Raw genomic sequence first — 18,556 nt, forward strand, 5'->3', positions numbered from 1 at the left:
AAGATAACAATCTGGGATGGGGAGCTCCTAGTGAACATAAGTTCATTGATGAATGGATAAATCATAACAAGGATATGGAAAGTACGAAGAAGCATAAAGTCACTGAGAAGAATACAGCACTGTAAGTATGAAGAATCTGAGGCGCCCATAGCCAGTTGCGTTCAACGGTCGGTAAACGATCTGTGGGTTAAGCAAACCTTGGCGCGGTCATTCCATAGATGGGTAACCGCATAGTGGTACTTGAGCTGGGCGTCTCCGTGCTTCGGAGGGCACGTAAAAAGTCGGTCCCGGTAATTATCAATTACGATAACAGTCGTTAAGCAACGCAAAAGGCCTTCGGGTGGCTTGAACAACTTTAACATTAGGTTGATCACTAACCATACGACAAGAAGAAGAATGTTAATCTTTCTATTCAAAAGTTCAGCATTGTGTTAAACAGTGTGTAGTCATCTAAGGGGCGTGTATACATCATATATCTTTGATGATGAAAGAATGAAAGGATCGTACTAACTAGCGTTCTTTTGTCTTTGCCTACCCTTATGAGAACAAGATGTTATATAGTATGTATGATTAATTGTTATAAAACTTTGTTATATGACATGTTATGCTGTATAGTGTGTATACGCCATTCCTAAACCGGAATATTTGGTTGTGTCATTTTGTTAATACATATTATTTTGATTTCATACATTTTCATTTAAATAACCACAAGAATGTATAATTTCAATATGTGGGGTTGCAGGTGTCCAATAATTAAATGGGGTTCTATGGATTGGGTAGCTTATAAAGAGCTGCTAATATATTAATTTGTATAAGATGAAATACTAAAAATACATAAAAATGCTACTTTTTTGTAGTGCTTTCACAAAAATAGAATCTGAAAGACAAGTAACAGAAAACGTACATCATACAATCAAAGACAAACCATCAAGTCATAAATCAAAACATGAGCGGAAAACTACACTCGAATATAATGATAGTGAAATAGAGGCCGAGCATAAATCTATCAAAGACAGGACTAAGAAGCCATCGACAGAGAGATCAATAACTTCACGGTATTGTAAAGAAATAACGTATATAATAATAATAACGCATTTCTTTGGGGCAAGCAATGTCCCTAACCTGCCTTCAAGTCCTAACCTCTCCTCAATTCGGGAGGAGACCCTTTCGCAACTGTGGGACAGTAATGGGTAAAAATACTGTAAAGAAATGCATTATTATTATTATCATAAATTGTCGTATAATATAATGTAAATAGCAATCGAAAATAAAATAAAAAAAATATATTTTAGCCATCATCATTTTAATAAAACAAGGATAAAGCAGACCGATACTACCACAGACGAGTAAGTAACGTGTGTGGCTATTAATTACGTTAGTACTATTGATACAAACACAGCAATATGAGCGCAGTTTTGTATGGTAACAACAAAAAACTAAAGAAAATTATATAATTACAAAAATGCCTACCCACTGGAACGAAGGGAAGACGAGCCATGAGCATTTCAACTATGTAATAAAAATATATAAAGGCGAAGGAGTGAAGATTTTGTGCAATTCTAATACTTATCATATTAATTTCCCTGCTCTTCTATTGAGTGGACAGGCAGCTCAATAGTTTAATAACTTTCAAACTCTCTCTAGCTACATATATAATAGAATAATGGTATTGTCACGAACATGCATTTTACCTAAGAATTCCGGAGGTTTCGGCGCGGACCACTAGTCAGCCCGATAGAGTAAAGTGCCGTAATGTCAGGCATTCCAAGGTAAAATGCGTGACCGCGTTTATTCCTGTATTTACATATTACTTAAAACACAGATCAGATTTTGAAGAAACTACCCATACCCACATCTCGTTTAAGAAGCATTTGCGTCAAAACAGAAAGAAGAAAAAGGATATGTTTGTTAGAACTACCAGCGCAGACAACATGGAGTATGTGACGTTCACCAAGTCTCCCAAACTACGTTCTAAGGGGAAACACAAGACCGATCCAGATGCACAAGAGTAACTATATTATTACTTTTATTTGTATAATACTAGGGGCCCGACTCAGCATCACAGTGGTTAATAAGTAATTTTTCTCATAATCTTAACAAATCACTAATGTGCAGTTTCTATTCAAGTTTCGTAATTTCAGAGCAACTATAGCCACGCGACTACCCACGTTGCTTCAATTGCGAGAAGATGAAGAGTAAGAAATATTTCATTTTACTACTAAATAAATATAGTGATTTATAATTATAGAAACCGTTCAAGCCCGGGGCGCAGTGGTTAAGGCGATAGGCGGATGGATTACTATGCTGTTGCACATGGGAGTCAAGGGTTCAATTCCTACATTCAAGTGTGATGTAGTTTATTGCATTGCATAATTTAATTTCTTACACATTTGTTTGATTTTAGGAAAGTGATCAGAGATGCAGAGACCAGTACTGCGATAAATGAAAGACTAAATCCTTACGCGGTAAGTGACAAGTGAGCATCATAGACCTACGTGCAAAATGCAGGAACGTGGACTCCATTGCATTATAAACGCAAATTAGTGGAAGAGTTAGAATTTATTAAAAAAACAAATGATAAACCTTCATCTGCTGCTCGCCCAGGTGCTGATTGATATTCTTTTCTAGATCGAGCAACAAATGAGGCGCGTCGTTGACAATTGTAAAGGTGCAAATATAACACTAGAAATCATCGGTCGTACTATCCAGTACAATAATATAGTACTTCTCAAAATGGGTGAAGGCTATGGAGAAATTTATTTCCGCGCCGACAAGAACTATGCCGAGGAACCCCCAGAGAAAAGAATAATTTTCATTGTTTACGGCCTCTCTGTAAAGGGAATGCGCCATTTGCTTCAAGATGAGAGTACTTTTGAAACACTCTTGGATTGTTATCGCTCTCATTTAGACAAGTTTGATGTATACGTGATACCGATGGCTAATCCAGATGGATACGCGGCTTCTATAAATGTAAGTAGACCACTTATACCGATCGCACGTACTTTTACTAAGATTTCTTAGATTATTTATTTAGGTTGCAGGCTGTTAATTAAAGTAGGCTTATATTATCATATAAACAAAAAAAATGGAACAAGAAAAAAATATTTGTTCGTATTCCTTTGGACAAGTTTCAACGAAGAAAATACATAGAGACTAAAGCTTCTGCTTTGCATTTAATTATTGTTGTAAGTCTCAATTCTCACTTTGGAAGAAGACTTCTTTAATGCTTCTATTTGCAGACTTACGCCCATCATTATTGGAACAAGAACATGTCACCACAGAACGCTTGCGCGGGCGTAGCTTTGGACCGGAACTTTGATGTGTCGTGGGACTGGACTTTAGCTAACAATTCTTGCAACGCCTTATATCCAGGACCTGCACCCTTCTCCGAGCCCGAATCGAGAGCTGTTCGCGATGTCCTACACAAATATGGTCACAAAATCGTAGCATATATCCACGTGCTCGCATCTTCACATACACCTGATACTATGAAGGTTTTTATAGAAAATGTTTGTTTTATTTAGGACCTGAACATGGGCATTCGTTGGTTTATTTGTATAACTCTAAGTCATTTTCATTAGGATTGAAAATGTATCTGAATTTCGAAAGTAAATAAAGTAATTACCCTCAACTCGTACGTCATCAAAATTATTTCGGAGAATGTGATTTCAGTTATTAGTTTTCTTTTTGATTTTAGGGAGATGCAATTTTGTACCCACCAGGCTATACAGACAATCCCATCGATGACGACAAGTACATATATCTGAGGGGTGAAGTCGAGGAAGCTGTTAGGAACACCAGCTTCCGAGTACTCAATGTTGCCGTGGAGAATATGTACAATTGGTATGGGAAAGTATCTGGCACAAGTGTGGACTACGCCTCTACGGTAAGAATATACAATATAATAATATGTACATATATAAAACTCTTCCGTTACTGAGTAACTGACTGACTGATGGATAATGCACGGCCGAAACTACTGAGTGAAAAAAGGTAAAGTATGATGTACAAAATTTATGATGATTCCTTAGGAAGTGTAGAGAAACACTTAAAATGGATTTTAGGAAATTCCACTCCGAAAAGAATAAAATTACACGCGGGCAAAGCCGCGAGCGGAAAGTAATGTGTTTGATTTAAGGAAAAGTATAAAACACACCTGCTATTATGTAACTAGCTAACTTAACAATAATTATTTCAGGTATATGGTATACCATACGCCATGGAGTTTGTTATGCAGACGTACACTCGCATGCAGCGACAAGCAATTAAAAAAATATGGAGGCCAGTTATCGACGTTGTTCTCAACAACATCTGGAACTACCTAAATGACAAAGAAGATAATAACTACTAAAACAAACCCGAACAGTTTCATATAAAGTATAGGATTTCAATAAACTTATGGATGATTTGATTGTCAATTTAAATTAACTAGGTGGTATAATAAATAGCTGTAGAATAATATATTGTAAATAAACACGACTAACACAGTTTTTTGTGTATCTATTCTTAGATCAATATCGATAGGGCAGGGAATAAAAATAAAATAAAATAAATAAATGTAAGCCATTAATGTCCCACTGCTGGGCAAGGGTCTCCTCCCGTAATGAGGGAGGGGATAGGCCGTGAGTCCACCACGCAGGGAATAATACAATATTATTAAACTAAAATTAATGGTGTGTCGTAATTGTTGTAACTAGATGTCATTGGAGTTTGATGTCTAATGGAGACTGATTACATCACCACGGGGGCTCGAGATACAAAACAGATGAATAAAACACATGTTCAATGTGGGGACAAAGAACTATAGTGCAATTTGGTCTTTTAAGTTAGAAGTCTGCTTGAAAGTGATGCTTATAATGACTTACTCTGTTCGGCCAGAGTTGAATCTCTAGGTCATGCCAAGTATGGTCGTGTTTAAAAAAAAACATCCTTCACAGGCCGAGGATTTTGTCTCTTACCAGGATAAAGTCTGTCTCCAGTGTTTGCCGTATCCAACTGGTTTCTAACTGAACGCCTCGAGACAAAAAAACATTAGCTGGTTTGTTATTAGCCTACTATTAACGTTAAAGACGTTTTACCTAAAACCACCAAAGGATATTAAGCAAATCTACAAATATTCGACAAATATGATGAGTGACACTTTCTCTCGTGTTTGTAACCTATGCGTCATCAGTTATCGTGTCAACAATATTTAATACGGCCCAATGAAATCGTGACGCGGTTAATCCATTGCTGGTTTTATTGATAACTACCTTTGAGGCTTACATGCCTATCGGTCAATGGATGTGAAATTAGTGGATAGTATGGATACGTGAGGTCGTTGGTAAGTGTGTCAAGCGTGTTGTCGCTCGCAACTGGTTGTGCATACAAAAAGACTTGAGAGAGAGAATAAAGAAAGTGAACGTATCGTTTTCGTGGTTTTTAAGCGTTTATATCTGTTGTCACTTTTGTTTTAGCCATCCTGGTTTGTTTGACTGGTATTTGGGACAGTGCGTGACGCACGCGATTTAACAAGTTCAAGTTTGCGTTCTAGTAGATTTCAGATTTTTTGCCTGGATACAATTTGTTGAGGTGTGGCGTGTGAATAGAGATAAATATAGATCTTTAAAGTTCTATCGGTCTTTAAAAGCTTCTGTTGAACAATGAACGTGTTTTTGACATTATAAGTAACGACAATTTTACCTACTAGATAAGTATAGATTATCTTTAAACTATCTACAGATATAGATAGATTAAAGAGCCAATTCTTTGATGTCATGTATGATTCTTAAGTGACTGTAGGTACGCGCGTTGCTTAAGCTAAATGGTCTCGATAATTTGGTTACAAGATGATATTTGTTCAGTGCCAATGCACAAAGAGGATCATCCCAGGTCATCGACCACTAATGGGGTCCTTTAACAATATTTAACAAAGAGAGCCTTTGCGTTTAACAAAGCAATACACTTCAAACGGATCGATCAGTGTTTAAATACAACCACCTTTTTTCACATTTAATTTTTGATGAGTGCTTTAGTACCTCTGCATCGTAAATATGCATTTAGTAGAAATGAAAAAGACTTAATTTTTTTCTAATACTTAAATATTAAGCCCAATTACCTTTACTTCTAAATGTCTATCAGGTAGGTAGCTTATCTGATGGAATCTTCAATTTCAATTTTGACAGTTTACCTACTTTAGGTGTCATTTTATTTACTACATAGTGACGTGACTGACACTTTATCATCAAATGTGAAACTAGTCTGCAGCCGCTTCAAAACTTTGTTCAATAGGCATTTGAGAGCAATGTATAAAGATCAATTAGTGGTAACTCACAACAAAGACAAGTGACTGCAGCTCAAAGTTTTGTCATATAGGTACTCATACGTTATCAGATGTTGGGAGACAAACGTGGTCTCATTGTTATATGACAATGGGTCCGTTACCTGGTGTAGGCGTCTCACCACCGGTGCTAAAGAGTAAAGACCCAGGTTCAATAAACTCGCCGGAAGATTATATCGAGCACTGAGCTTCTGTTGCTAACTCGCAATAGTGCATCGTGTTTTTTATCGCGATACCATATACCTCTTAAAAGAAGCTAAGTATAGGTACTAGCAATCGTAACTGCTTTTGTTGAAGTCGTTAGTTATATAAATAAATAACTAAAAACACTTCATTATAAAAAGTATAAAAACGTGTTGAGGTGTGGCGGCGTTTCAGATAATTAACATGAGATTTTTATCAAAAATCTCTGTATGCACTTATACAGTTACTAGTCGTAAATATGAAAGTTTGCTCAATTTCAGTAAATCAATGATTTCCTCAGTAAAAGAGAAGTAGTCTGTATCCGAGAACCAGCATTTTCATTAATCATTTTGAAGACAGTGAAGATGAAGATGATTTTTCATTTTTAGGGTATAACTGTTGAATAGATTATGTGCCAAAAATGTAAAAACTCGTTAAGTTGATGTTCTCTTATTTCAGTCAATCTAATTCAATTATCATCTTATTAATAAGGATTACTATTTACGTTACGAAGTCAAATTAAAACTAATGGTATGAATTTCTAATAACAACTAGCTCTTATAATTCTTTCTTAAATTCTGCGTTTAGTAACCCAATTGGGGCCACATTACTATTTATAACGATTTTATAAATTTATAAGCTGTTCGGCTCGGAATTCGATTTTCAGTTATTTACTGTTATAGGTACATTTATGTATTAACTGTTAGCTGTTATACAATGTTAAGTTGGTATGGCGTGTCGAAGCGTTAAATCGATTCGATCGGAATATGTTCAACAAATTTTAACGTTTACTATCATGAGCACGATACACTATTCGGAAGTAAACAGGAATTAGTTTACTTTCTAGAATTAAAAATAGATTTACTTTTGATTTCTATTATAAAAGTGTGTGAACGCAGTTAATAAAGTATGTTTCTATTGCTATTTTTCGTGGTTATTCGGAAATTTGCAATCCAAAATCAATGGAATAAATACCTGTTATTTGCATTAATGCATTTATTTGCAAGTGATTAGTGCACATAGTTTTAAAGATACAACAATTTTAAGATAATTTTGAAACATAAATGACAATGTTGATTATTCAATTTTCAGTCGTCCTTGGTCCATACAATTATTAGGGTTGATGTGTACCGTTACGGTTTAAAGATTCCCTCGTGGCCCCGATCGGCGTCGGCCACTGCACGCATGCGCAGTGAACACGGGCGTACTACAAGGTGCGCACGCGCGCCTCTCTCGGCCATCCTCATATCTCGTGAAACGTGAATTTAATAATATTTTAATCAAAGCTTTAGTTTTAGAAGTAATTATTTTTAAGTGCAGTTATGGCGCGGATATTATTAGTATTTGGTGAGTTCATTTTTTAATGTAGGTTTTTTAGTACGATAATTATTATAAATATAATTAGGTAGTCGCATAAATAATTATGTTTAGTAAATTAAACATTTAATTTCTAGAAATTTAGATAAATTGGTCTTACGCTAACAAGCACGTCACGCTCTTCTTACTATTACTGTGAAACAAAACGGTATTTTGATCGGTTTTTGTAATCTTTTATATTAAAAACTAACTGTTCCATTTAAAATCACTAATTCAAAAATTTTAAGTCTCGAATCGTCCTTAATTCAGGAATCCAAAAATCTATTGTAAGGAACTAAAAATAGGTTTTATTTTAACTTAAAATACCATTTATTATTTGTTTAGTTGATATGTATAACACGTAAAATTTGATTACAAATGCATTGTTAATTTACAAATTCAGCCTAACTTAAAGAATATGATTTTAATCTAAGTCGAATAAAACCATAAACTGTTTATACGCGTGACTCAATATTATGTAAACATTCGAAAATTACATTGAATATTAAAGAAAACAATCTTGTCCCAATGGTAGGCAAATGTCTGTTCCTGTGACCTGTAATACTTGGGCCTGAAATTTATAATTTGATTTAATCTAATATATAAAATTCTCGCGTCACAGCTTTCGTTGCCTTGCCTGAAATTTTGTGAGCATATTGAGTAAGCCTAAGAATCGGCCAACATCTATTTTTCATGCGTCATAATAAAAAAAAAAATTATATGGCAATACAACGTTTGCCGGGGCAGCTAGTATGTATATATAAATAACTTCTATTTAAAAGTAAAGTCTGCTTTGGTTGCTTTTATTTAATAGTCATTTGAACGTTTTTCTCTGAAGTTAGCATTTCACCTGCATTGTTTTCAACAGAATTTATTTGCGATCCTTTTTACCAAGGAACCTGCTAATTAGTGCGGACTTAACAAAGGTCTTGTATACATTTCCAATGAGCGTTCGATTTGCTTACAGGCAAATGTCATTGAACTTTTTGTATTGTGATGCACGGTCAATGTAACAATGTCAACATTTTGAGCAAAAGAAAGGCTTTTATTTTGTGTAATCGTCCTTATCCAACGTTTTACTTTTAGGTGAGCCATAAAGCTTCGATATAATCTCTGATATTAAAGATCTTTTTTTTACTATAATATTGTAGTTTCACACATTATCTACCCGAGACTTTGTGATACAAGTGTTAAGATAAATGGGTACAAAACAGAATATAAGATATACGCATACTTAAAATGACAGTAGACAGAGTCCATTATAAAGTCACTTGCTTAGATCTCTACAAAAATCTTCTGCTTATTCCCATTCATAGATGACCGCCGATGATAAATACTAGCTTACTATCTTGAAGAACCATCAACAATAATATAAGCTAAGCTAAGCTCAAAAACTATTTAGCGAATTTTCATGTGGTTTTCACCAATAGATGGGTTTCCCTGGGAAAGGTTTACTGTATGATTTTAAAGTTTAAACCGAGCGAAGCCAGGGTGGACCGCTAGTAGGTATAGTTTACAACATCGTACTATTAGTTAACTGAATCCTATTGTCAAATAAACATCGATGCTTTGTAGTGTTTGCTACTTTTAGTTTTAAAAATGTGCAGTAAAATGTTGGTCGGACAATGGGCGATCCATTTAATCCAGAGCGCGCTCGTGCGTGCACGTATGATGCGGTTGACGAGGATTTCAACGTTACATTAAAAGCTCCATTAAACATATTTTAAACGAAACTTTTCATAAATTGTGGTTGCACCTGCATATTAAAGTTATTGTGTAAATATTTTATCAACTCATTCTACTTTAATTGTGGAGCGCTATCACTGAATTCGCAACTGTAGGACACATAGGGACGTTTAATGTTTTTTCTTGCTGCTGTTGCAGGGAGTAAACGATCTCTTTAGGAAGGTTTTCCTAAGAGATCTTCTTCTTCTTATCGTATGATTAGTGGTCAACCTAGTGTTAAAGTTGTTCAAGCCGCCCGAAGGCATAGTGATAATAAGATAAGATAGATCAAAACTATCTAACTGAAGGACAAATAACAAATAGTTTTAATACCCTAGAAATATCCTTAACTATTTTTTCTAGCATCATTTAAAAAAAATCTAAATCACAATCACGTTTCTGAAGAGGCAAGTACTTAAGTTATTAACACTGAACAAAAAGGAGATTAAAAACTGGCACTAAGACTTAAGTGCAATAATTACATAGTAGTCGAACGGATAAAAAAGTCAATGCATTATTTGTTCACCTTGAAAACTAGGAAAGCTAGTAATTATCTTTACATGGCGTAAAAAGTAGCAATCAACATGATAAGGTAAACGTTTTCTTTTTGAACACAAACACGTGAACACATAAAGTAAGGTATTTTTAAACATTAACATCGTAAATTTTAATCAATAATTTCACCTTGTTGCATTCTGCTACTGAAGATAAGGCTATTCTAAGGAATACGCAAAAATATTTCTAGATTATTTGAAGCTTGAGTAATAAAATTATTATGCTACAGTACACTTTGCCCTAGCTTCATCATCAGCCTAGAATTTCTTCCAATTTCTAACTTTTCAACCATGTTGGAGTCGTCTTCCAGTACCGCTGGATGCAGCTAAATTCCAGTGTTTTACATAGAACGTTTGCCTATTGGACCTCCACAACTCAGTTACCTGGGTTATAACACGATAACCCTTCTGTAAGACTGGCTGTCAGACTTTCAAGCCTCTGACTACTGGTAACGAGTGTAGCGACTATCAAAGATCTTTGAAAATTACAACCGGGACCCACACTGTGCTAGCTTGTTGGACATTTTAATGTCACACTCTAGGGCGTACCAGCGAATGTTTTACAATTTATTACAAGTAGGTACAAAGATATGAACGTACATACTTTGTTTGGTTTTAAATTTTAATAGTTGCAATTACAAACTCTGACAATGTATTAAACTCATAGAAGTGAAATTATGACTTATCTTTATTCTAAAACAACGGACTAAAAATTGCGATATTCGTAAAAAAAATCACCATGAAAATATGTAAAACTCGCTGCAAAAGTGCAAAAACTGAGTACGCATAGATTATATCTTATTATATTGATAAAGATGAAACATTCTTCAACAAAACCCCCACATAATTATAAATAACTACACAGAAAATGTTTTTCAATATTCCTTATCATATTTTTCAATACCATAGACGTTAGATTAAAGTCGCAACTAATATCATCAAAGAGAAATTCTCTCAATTCAACATTAATTTTGTAGCGACCAATGCAGCTAATTTCAATAGGAAATACTCCGATTTTATTAAATTAAAATGATTGGGGATTCAGAGCGATCAAAGGGCCCGTAATGATGTCAATTGCTACGAAATTGGTCTAAGAACCGAAGCCGGATCACATCGCTGTAAAGCGAGCTCAATTACTTGAAGCCAAAGAAAACACGATAAATGTCGCCACAAATTAAAGAATCGTTCGACGCAAATAATCTGCCCTCAGAGAGTCGTGACACAAATATCGCGGGCTCCAACATTTAGGGGAGCGCGCACTCTTGTTTATAGGTCCGGTTGTTCCACCAGCTCGGTTCGTTCGCCGGCCGTTCACCCGGACCGAATATAATACACAATATCATACCTTTGCACACATTCAAACTTTTTCCGATTTAGTACCGTTCAGTTTGGCTCGAAAAAATATTATGTCAACTGGAAAGGTAGTTTTTAGGGTATATAGCAAGCTAGATACAAAATATAACGAACCCGGACAGTCCCATACAAAACCGGAACTCAATTTCTATGTTCACTTTTAGTAAAAGACTTTTTAAAGGAACTACGTACAGTTGGTGTGCCGCGGCGTCACCCGGCCGGAGTGAAAGTAGACAGTTAATTAATAGAAGCACAAATGTTTAAACAAATAACAGTAAACTATAATTATTGTTATGTTAATTAGAAAGTGTGCCTGTTTTTGGACGATGAATCACGATTGGCTATAAATAAATAAATGCTCACGTGCTTCATGTTGCGCATAGATATCTTTATATCTTTTTCTTTATATATATAATTCTTCTGTAAGTGTGTATGTCACAGAACTTCTCTTAAACGACTGGACCGATTTTGATGAAATTTTTTGTGTGTGTTCAAGGGGATCTGAGAATGGTTTAGATTCACAATTTTGTCCGCTGGACAATGTTTTTTTATTTAATTTTTATGGCAAAACAACGTTTGCCGGGTCAGCTAGTATATGTATATGTTTCTCTTATTTTGTTATGAGATTTATATTACCTTTACGGTGTAACCCTTACTCCTATTTATATCGTATATTTTCTGTTTCGGCAGCAATTTTTTAGTTCCTAAGTTATTCTACTTACAGCACCAATTATAGCAGTATTCTCTCAGTAGTAGAACGGTAAAAGTGGATATATAAATCGTTAGACACGTTATATCACGCATGATATATAACTATTAAAATAGCGTTTGAAACTGATATGAATTAGCTGTTAATTTTACATCGGCTTACGTAGCATATGTTACTCATTATTCATGTTAAGGAGCATTTAAGTTACACAATGAACAATTTTAAATAGTGACATAGTGATCAGTTTATAATAATATAAATATACATAACAAATTTCTTAATAAACTTTATCGCCATGGCTACAATAATACTATTTACATACCTATATTTTGGGATATATAGTTATTTTTGCTACATATTCAAGTGAAATATAAACAGCCGTTGTATGTCGCAAAGATGTCTCTATGCTACAATTATTGAGCTTGTATTTGTACCGGACACTTTTATGACGGGAACCTTTGTCAACGACACACACCCTTGTAATCATTTTATTTTTCAAATGATATGCTTTGTTTCAATTTAAAACAAATTTGTAATAAAGGAAGCTATTTGTTTTGTACATTTATTATGTGTGTGACATTTAATACGTTATTTAGGAATAACCTTTGACCACGGCTTCGCTTGTTAAGATTTTTATTGAGTGCTTATGTCTTTCTCTGGGGCATAGTCTTTCAAAAGTCAAATTTAATGCAAGTTGGTTCAGCCGTTTTTAAGTAAAACATAAACATTATCACATTTATAATATTAGCTTGGAATGTTAATGTTTCGGTGGATGATATAAAGAGAATCCATAGACAAATGTGGTATTTCTCAATCGGATAAAATTTTACCCATAAACAAACAAACGAGAATATTTTTTTCTGGTATAAGATCTATATAAAGAAGTTTCTTGTGAGTCGAGAAGTTAAGAACCTTAAGAAATATAATTAATTTTTCCTTTCAACTTTCTCCTTGATATCAATCGATTGAATTGATAGAGCTTTTATAGGGCCCACATATTTTATAATATTCATCATATTTAAAAATTGTATGCATTTTATTAAGTAGTCGACTCCTCCAATAGTCCAACCAAACGCGAGTAGTATAGGAAGTCGATTGATCTCAAGGATCCGGATACGATTCCCAATTGGTATTCGTATTTTCTAATTTTTATTGGATTTTTTTAATGCAGAAATCCGGCAATGTTTAATATACCTCTGGCTACACTTCAAGGCATATCAGGTATAGTGTAGTGCGGTAATATTCTATATCTACCTATTATTTGTTTCAGGTATAATTGGGTGTCTATGGCAGGGTGGCTACAGTTTAAAATATGATAAGTAAGTAGAGCATAAACCTGCCAGTTAAAACAGCTAATCTTTATGAACAGAAAAAATGATTACAGGTTTTGCATTTTCGTTGGGTGTTAATTAGCGCTTAATATCTTGATAATAACTTGAAAGAAGAGAAAAGAAAGAAAAATATTTTTATTTTTGCACACCATGCAACTACAACAAACAAATACTAATACAAAAAAAATAAGAATTTGAACTTGATCATTATTTGAAGATTTAATGTTTATTTTTATGAGGAAACTCATTACCTGTGGGGCAATTTCCAACCTAGCTTCGGCTAGCTATTCGTCGAATTTTGTATGAAATCCTGATCAACACTCCTACTGGGAGCCGAAGGAACTAATTTTTATTGTGCATGTTAAATGACAAACTATAACCGCATGTCGAACATATAGAAAATTCAAATGTGTCAAAGTAGTATTACATTCAGATATTACAATTATTTACTCGTGGAGTAAATTACTCGTCGATTTAATAACTAATAATCAAACAGTTACTCGTTACACGGCGACTTTTTTAATTGAAATGAAAGTACCGTGTTAAATTGATTACGATACCTTCATTATTTCAATGCCGATAGATAGTTATATAGCTAGGATTATAAGTTGGAGTTGTTCAAACATACAATTGCTTTGTTCGTAATCCCTGTTACGTACGTTATACATAAGAGGACAACGACACGTTACATATGTATTGAATTTACCCGCAATAAATAAAGCTTAAAATAATTTTAGTGCTTGATTTTATTGCGATGTTCTGAACTCAAGGATAATAACGGTAAAGGAGGTACTAATTAAGATTTTAAAAACTTTTCTCACTTGAGTGATTTTAAAGGACTCTGTAGTAACGCAGTGGTTAGTCGCCACGCCACTATTGTTGGTAGGTCGCGTTCGATTCCCATACAGACCTACTATTATTTGTGTGGTCGGCAAATAGTTGCTTCGTATCTGATAGTACTTTGTGTCCGTTATATGTATGTCCTCGTGACACAAGAGCGATTGTTACTGCAAGATTTTTCTTTTAAAAGAAAATAATAGAATGCTACTTTAATTCTATAAATAAACCCTTTATGTGAAGGCATTGTTTTCATATAGGTGTTCCATTAAGGTAGACAAAGAAACTAAAGTATCAATGGCTGGTGTCACTGTCAGTCAACGTGGATGGCTATTGTTGATATTTCTTTTACTTAACGCCTTATTCTTCTTCTCTAAGAAGATAAAGACATGTATTAGTCAGCATATTATTATATTATAGTTTATGAAGTATCAATTCTATTTTCAACCACATTTTTTTATACCACTAATACCCCTCTCCCTCCCTCTCGTTTGAGAGGAGACCCCTGCCCTGCAGCGGGACAGTAAGGGGTTAAATAAAACACTAACCCTCTTGTTCATAAAAATATATGAAGTTATGAAAGGCTTATAAGGAGTTTTGTTTCTTTCACTCCTTAGCGAAATAAAAAAGAGAAAACATATTGTAGTAGTATTTTAACTAAAATAGGTTTAAAGTGTGTTTATGAATAAGAGGGTATTAATATAGTAACGATACTTTATACCTATAGACACCGAAAGTGACGTGTCCTAGGTGCAGTATTTACTTACTCATTTATTACCTTTTATCAAAGACAAATTTTGTTCGCGTCCGGTATAAGTTTTGTTTGGTTTGTTAATACATAGATATTCCGGCTATCCGGCTATCAGGCTCTATCTAAACAAAGGCAGTAAAGATTATAAAACGTATCCATATTCTATGTTTTGCTACATGACTTCTAAAGGCGCCTAGTATTTATAACGTTTTAAACGTAAAACTCTCGATACTCAATAGTCGATAGTACTAATAATTGAAAATAACGCTATTCGTTTAATTGTTTTATATCTTCATTTTATTTTTGTCCGACTTCAAAAAAAAGGAGGAGGTTCTCAATTTGACAATTTTTTCGTACCTAAATGTCATCATCAACATTTCAAGTATGTAATTTCCTTGCAGCCACACCCTATTACGGTTCCTCTTAAAGAATGATGCTCAAGTGGAAGCAGCTCATCATTTCCACGACCCTGAAGGTGAAGTGGAAGTACTGAAGGTGGGCAGAGGGGTCAATGACACCATGGACTTCCTAGTGCCGCCGAACAAGCTGAGTTTTGTGAATGAGTTCGCGAGTTCTATCGGTTTAAAGGTTGAAGCAAAGAAGAAAAACTATGGCAGGTTTGTGTTTTTGCTAGATTGTGACCAATTAATTAGGACACTTGGCCAGCGTGTCTGACTCAAGGTCTTAACACTCCCTTATATTGGGGGGAGATCCTTGTCCGGTACTGGGTATTAGTGGTTTCTTTATTTTGTTCCAGAAGTTATATAGTATTAAAAAGCATGCTTACCTTTTTTAGTAATACATGTGTATATAGAATATACTAACGCTTAATTTAGTTATTAAAATAATAAATATTTTACCAGATCATTTGAGGATCTGCACGATGAGCGGACGCCCAGAAGAAGATATTTAAAAAGCTTCAACTTGTACGAGTATCATTCATTTGGACAAGTGAGTATAACAGATAACGTTATAATTATAGATTATACTTACTACTGGAGAAACAAATGTTGTAGAAAATCACTTTGCATGACTCAAAAATCTTAACCGGTACTATGCGCACATTACCGTCCAGACAATGCAATAGATATATTTTATCCCATAACTACGACGTGTAACGGAAACAACGCACATCCTCAGACACCCCAACAAGAAAATCCTTTTTCATTCACAATTAATGCATCAGTATAATAATTTGATTATTGTAGATATTGTTTATGGAACATATTGTTTTTAAAATATCCCGCAAATTCTATGGTCACAATAAACCTACGCACTCACACACAGGCGCACACGAGTAGCGCTGGCGTACCTACCTAGGTATCTACCTAAGCATAACATAAACGTGATTATGAAGACAATGTCTACAATTTACTAACATTCAAGTATTTCTAAACCCAAAAAAAATTTTTTTGGAAAGAAGTGGGATGAATTCAGCTACCGATTCTGAACTAACTAATTTCAGGATGTGCGTTAATTATGTTACAGGTTGTATATCTAATTCTGTCAATATTATTGCTAGATACAAGAATTTCTAAACCTGATGGCTGCAAGACATCCACACTTGTTGACGCTGCAGTCTCTCGGCAATAGCTATGAGGGACGGGTCATGAAGCTTGCCAAGATATCTTTGAACCCCCGCGCCGGGAACCCTATCATATTTGTAGACGCAGGTAATGTATACAATCATAAACCATCGTCAATATTTCTCTTAGGCTTGCTATTCACATATTCGGTTCGGCAATATTCATCGAACAAAAAACCGAGTCGACTCACTTATTCGGCTTGTGCCGATCGGGTTCATCTACATAAAAATCGATTTTGCCACTCGGCTTGGCCTATTAATACCAAACCGAATATGTGTGTAGCAAGCTTTATACGTGAATTCTAGCTTTTTCTAGCCTCCGTCCGCCTGGACTATATTTCAGTGGTTAATGTGTTCCTCTAGTGCAAAAGTTACAACACTGCCAAGATACAGCAGAAGTAAAACTGTTCAGTGGAACAGTTTTGTTGTTATTGAATAATAATAAACATACGTCTAAACCATAAAAAAAACGAGTTTTTAATATTATTTTTTATTTAAATAATTTTGTTGAGTATTTTTTATTACCAGTATGATCTACAAGGCTTACATCTACTACATTATGCATTTTCGTTCGTAGGTATCCACAGCAGAGAATGGGTGGCACCAGCGTACGCTCTGTACATGATACACCGACTTATTACCGACCCTGCAGCAGTGCAGCCGGGAGGGGAGCTTGACGGCGTGGACTGGTACATCCTGCCCGTAGCCAACCCTGATGGATATGAGTTCACACGTACAGCTAGATCTGTTAGTATTAATCTATTAACTATTTTAAAGTTATATGATTGTTCTCTCTTATTTATGTAAGAATGTACTTTTATGAATGACGGATGGCGCAGTTTCCTCTGTGATATAAAATGATAAAATTAGTATACATTTGCTATGAAAAGTGCAACCTTAATAATACCTAAAAATAAAAACAAATGTTTACTTATTATTTATATTTGAATTTTTGACGAGATTACCATTTATTCTAATTCTTCTTTGCTTTAGAATCGCCTGTGGAGAAAAACGAGATCAAAGAACGGTCATTGTTACGGTGTCGATGGCAACCGTAACTATGGCTTCAAGTGGGCAGTGAGTGGAGTGTCCAAGAACCCCTGTGACAAGGAGACCTTCGCCGGCCCTAAACCCTTCTCCGAGCCTGAGACACGAATGGTCAGAAATATCATGATGGAAAATTCAAAATTGATGAAATTGTATGTGTCTTTACATTCGTATGGACAATACTTAGTCTACCCATGGGGTTACACCGGTGATATACTACCGAAGGAGTGGAAGAAACTGGATAGTATGGCACGAGCAGTATCTGATTCTGTCAAGCGTGCTGGAGGAAAACCTTTCAGAGTGCTGAGCGCAGGAAAATGGTATCCAGCGGCAGGCGGCAGTGATGACTTCGCGTTCGGCGCAGTGGGAGTACCATACTCGTATACCATGGAGTTAACGGATGGTTACGAATTCTTGTTTCCCGAGACTCTTCTCCGCGAGGTACTACCACAATTCTACGAAGGCTTCCGTACATTTGGTACACATATCAAAAAGGAATTCGGCAGAGACAGGTTAAAGTGGAAAGCTGCAGATGAAGAAGAATAAACTGAAGACTGACTTATTGTGAAATAAAGTACATGTAGTATGAAAATAAATAAACTATTAAACTGAGTTCATTTTATTGTTTTTCCGTGTACGTGTCGACCATAAAGTTTTATGCTCTATTGCAAAAATGTCAAGTGAATAAAGTTTTCAGGACTACAGTTTGGTATCACAATGATTACTTCGGTAACAAAGAGAACCGGTTTTCTAGCACTAGTTTTATGTATATTAATAGGTATGTTTTGATTTTAACGCTAAAAATG

The 18,556-nt window shown here is 35.0% G+C and overlaps 2 protein-coding genes across 2 annotated transcripts; both read left to right on the top strand.

Annotated features, from left to right (window-relative positions):
* The first annotated feature begins 1,752 nt into the window (after window positions 1-1,752).
* Window positions 1,753-4,490, top strand: LOC142980181 (carboxypeptidase O-like). The gene is made up of 8 exons (XM_076125514.1): window positions 1,753-1,769; window positions 1,823-2,008; window positions 2,142-2,195; window positions 2,405-2,465; window positions 2,629-2,970; window positions 3,240-3,407; window positions 3,698-3,886; window positions 4,199-4,490. Exons 1-8 carry the CDS (start codon window positions 1,753-1,755, stop codon window positions 4,349-4,351), a joined length of 1,170 nt encoding a protein of 389 aa, XP_075981629.1. The 3' UTR covers window positions 4,352-4,490.
* A 3,189-nt stretch (window positions 4,491-7,679) lies between these two features.
* Window positions 7,680-18,363, top strand: LOC142979967 (carboxypeptidase B-like). The gene is made up of 7 exons (XM_076125216.1): window positions 7,680-7,849; window positions 13,470-13,518; window positions 15,520-15,735; window positions 15,982-16,069; window positions 16,641-16,791; window positions 17,281-17,450; window positions 17,697-18,363. The coding sequence occupies exons 1-7, from the start codon at window positions 7,825-7,827 to the stop codon at window positions 18,294-18,296; spliced, it is 1,299 nt and encodes a 432-aa protein (XP_075981331.1). The 5' UTR covers window positions 7,680-7,824; the 3' UTR covers window positions 18,297-18,363.
* The last annotated feature ends 193 nt before the right edge of the window (window positions 18,364-18,556 follow it).

This window comes from Anticarsia gemmatalis, chromosome 17 (genome assembly GCF_050436995.1).
Source record: "Anticarsia gemmatalis isolate Benzon Research Colony breed Stoneville strain chromosome 17, ilAntGemm2 primary, whole genome shotgun sequence".
Lineage (NCBI taxonomy): Eukaryota > Metazoa > Arthropoda > Insecta > Lepidoptera > Erebidae > Anticarsia > Anticarsia gemmatalis.

Coding starts and splice junctions, on each gene's coding strand:
- LOC142980181 (XM_076125514.1), top strand. Junction 3,408..3,697: donor CCGAGCCCGAATCGAGAGCT/GTTCGCGATGTC, acceptor TTTTGATTTTAG/GGAGATGCAATTTTGTACCC. Junction 3,887..4,198: donor GTGTGGACTACGCCTCTACG/GTAAGAATATAC, acceptor TAATTATTTCAG/GTATATGGTATACCATACGC.
- LOC142979967 (XM_076125216.1), top strand. CDS start 7,825: ATGGCGCGGATATTATTAGTATTTG. Junction 7,850..13,469: donor GCGGATATTATTAGTATTTG/GTGAGTTCATTT, acceptor TATTTGTTTCAG/GTATAATTGGGTGTCTATGG. Junction 13,519..15,519: donor TACAGTTTAAAATATGATAA/GTAAGTAGAGCA, acceptor ATTTCCTTGCAG/CCACACCCTATTACGGTTCC.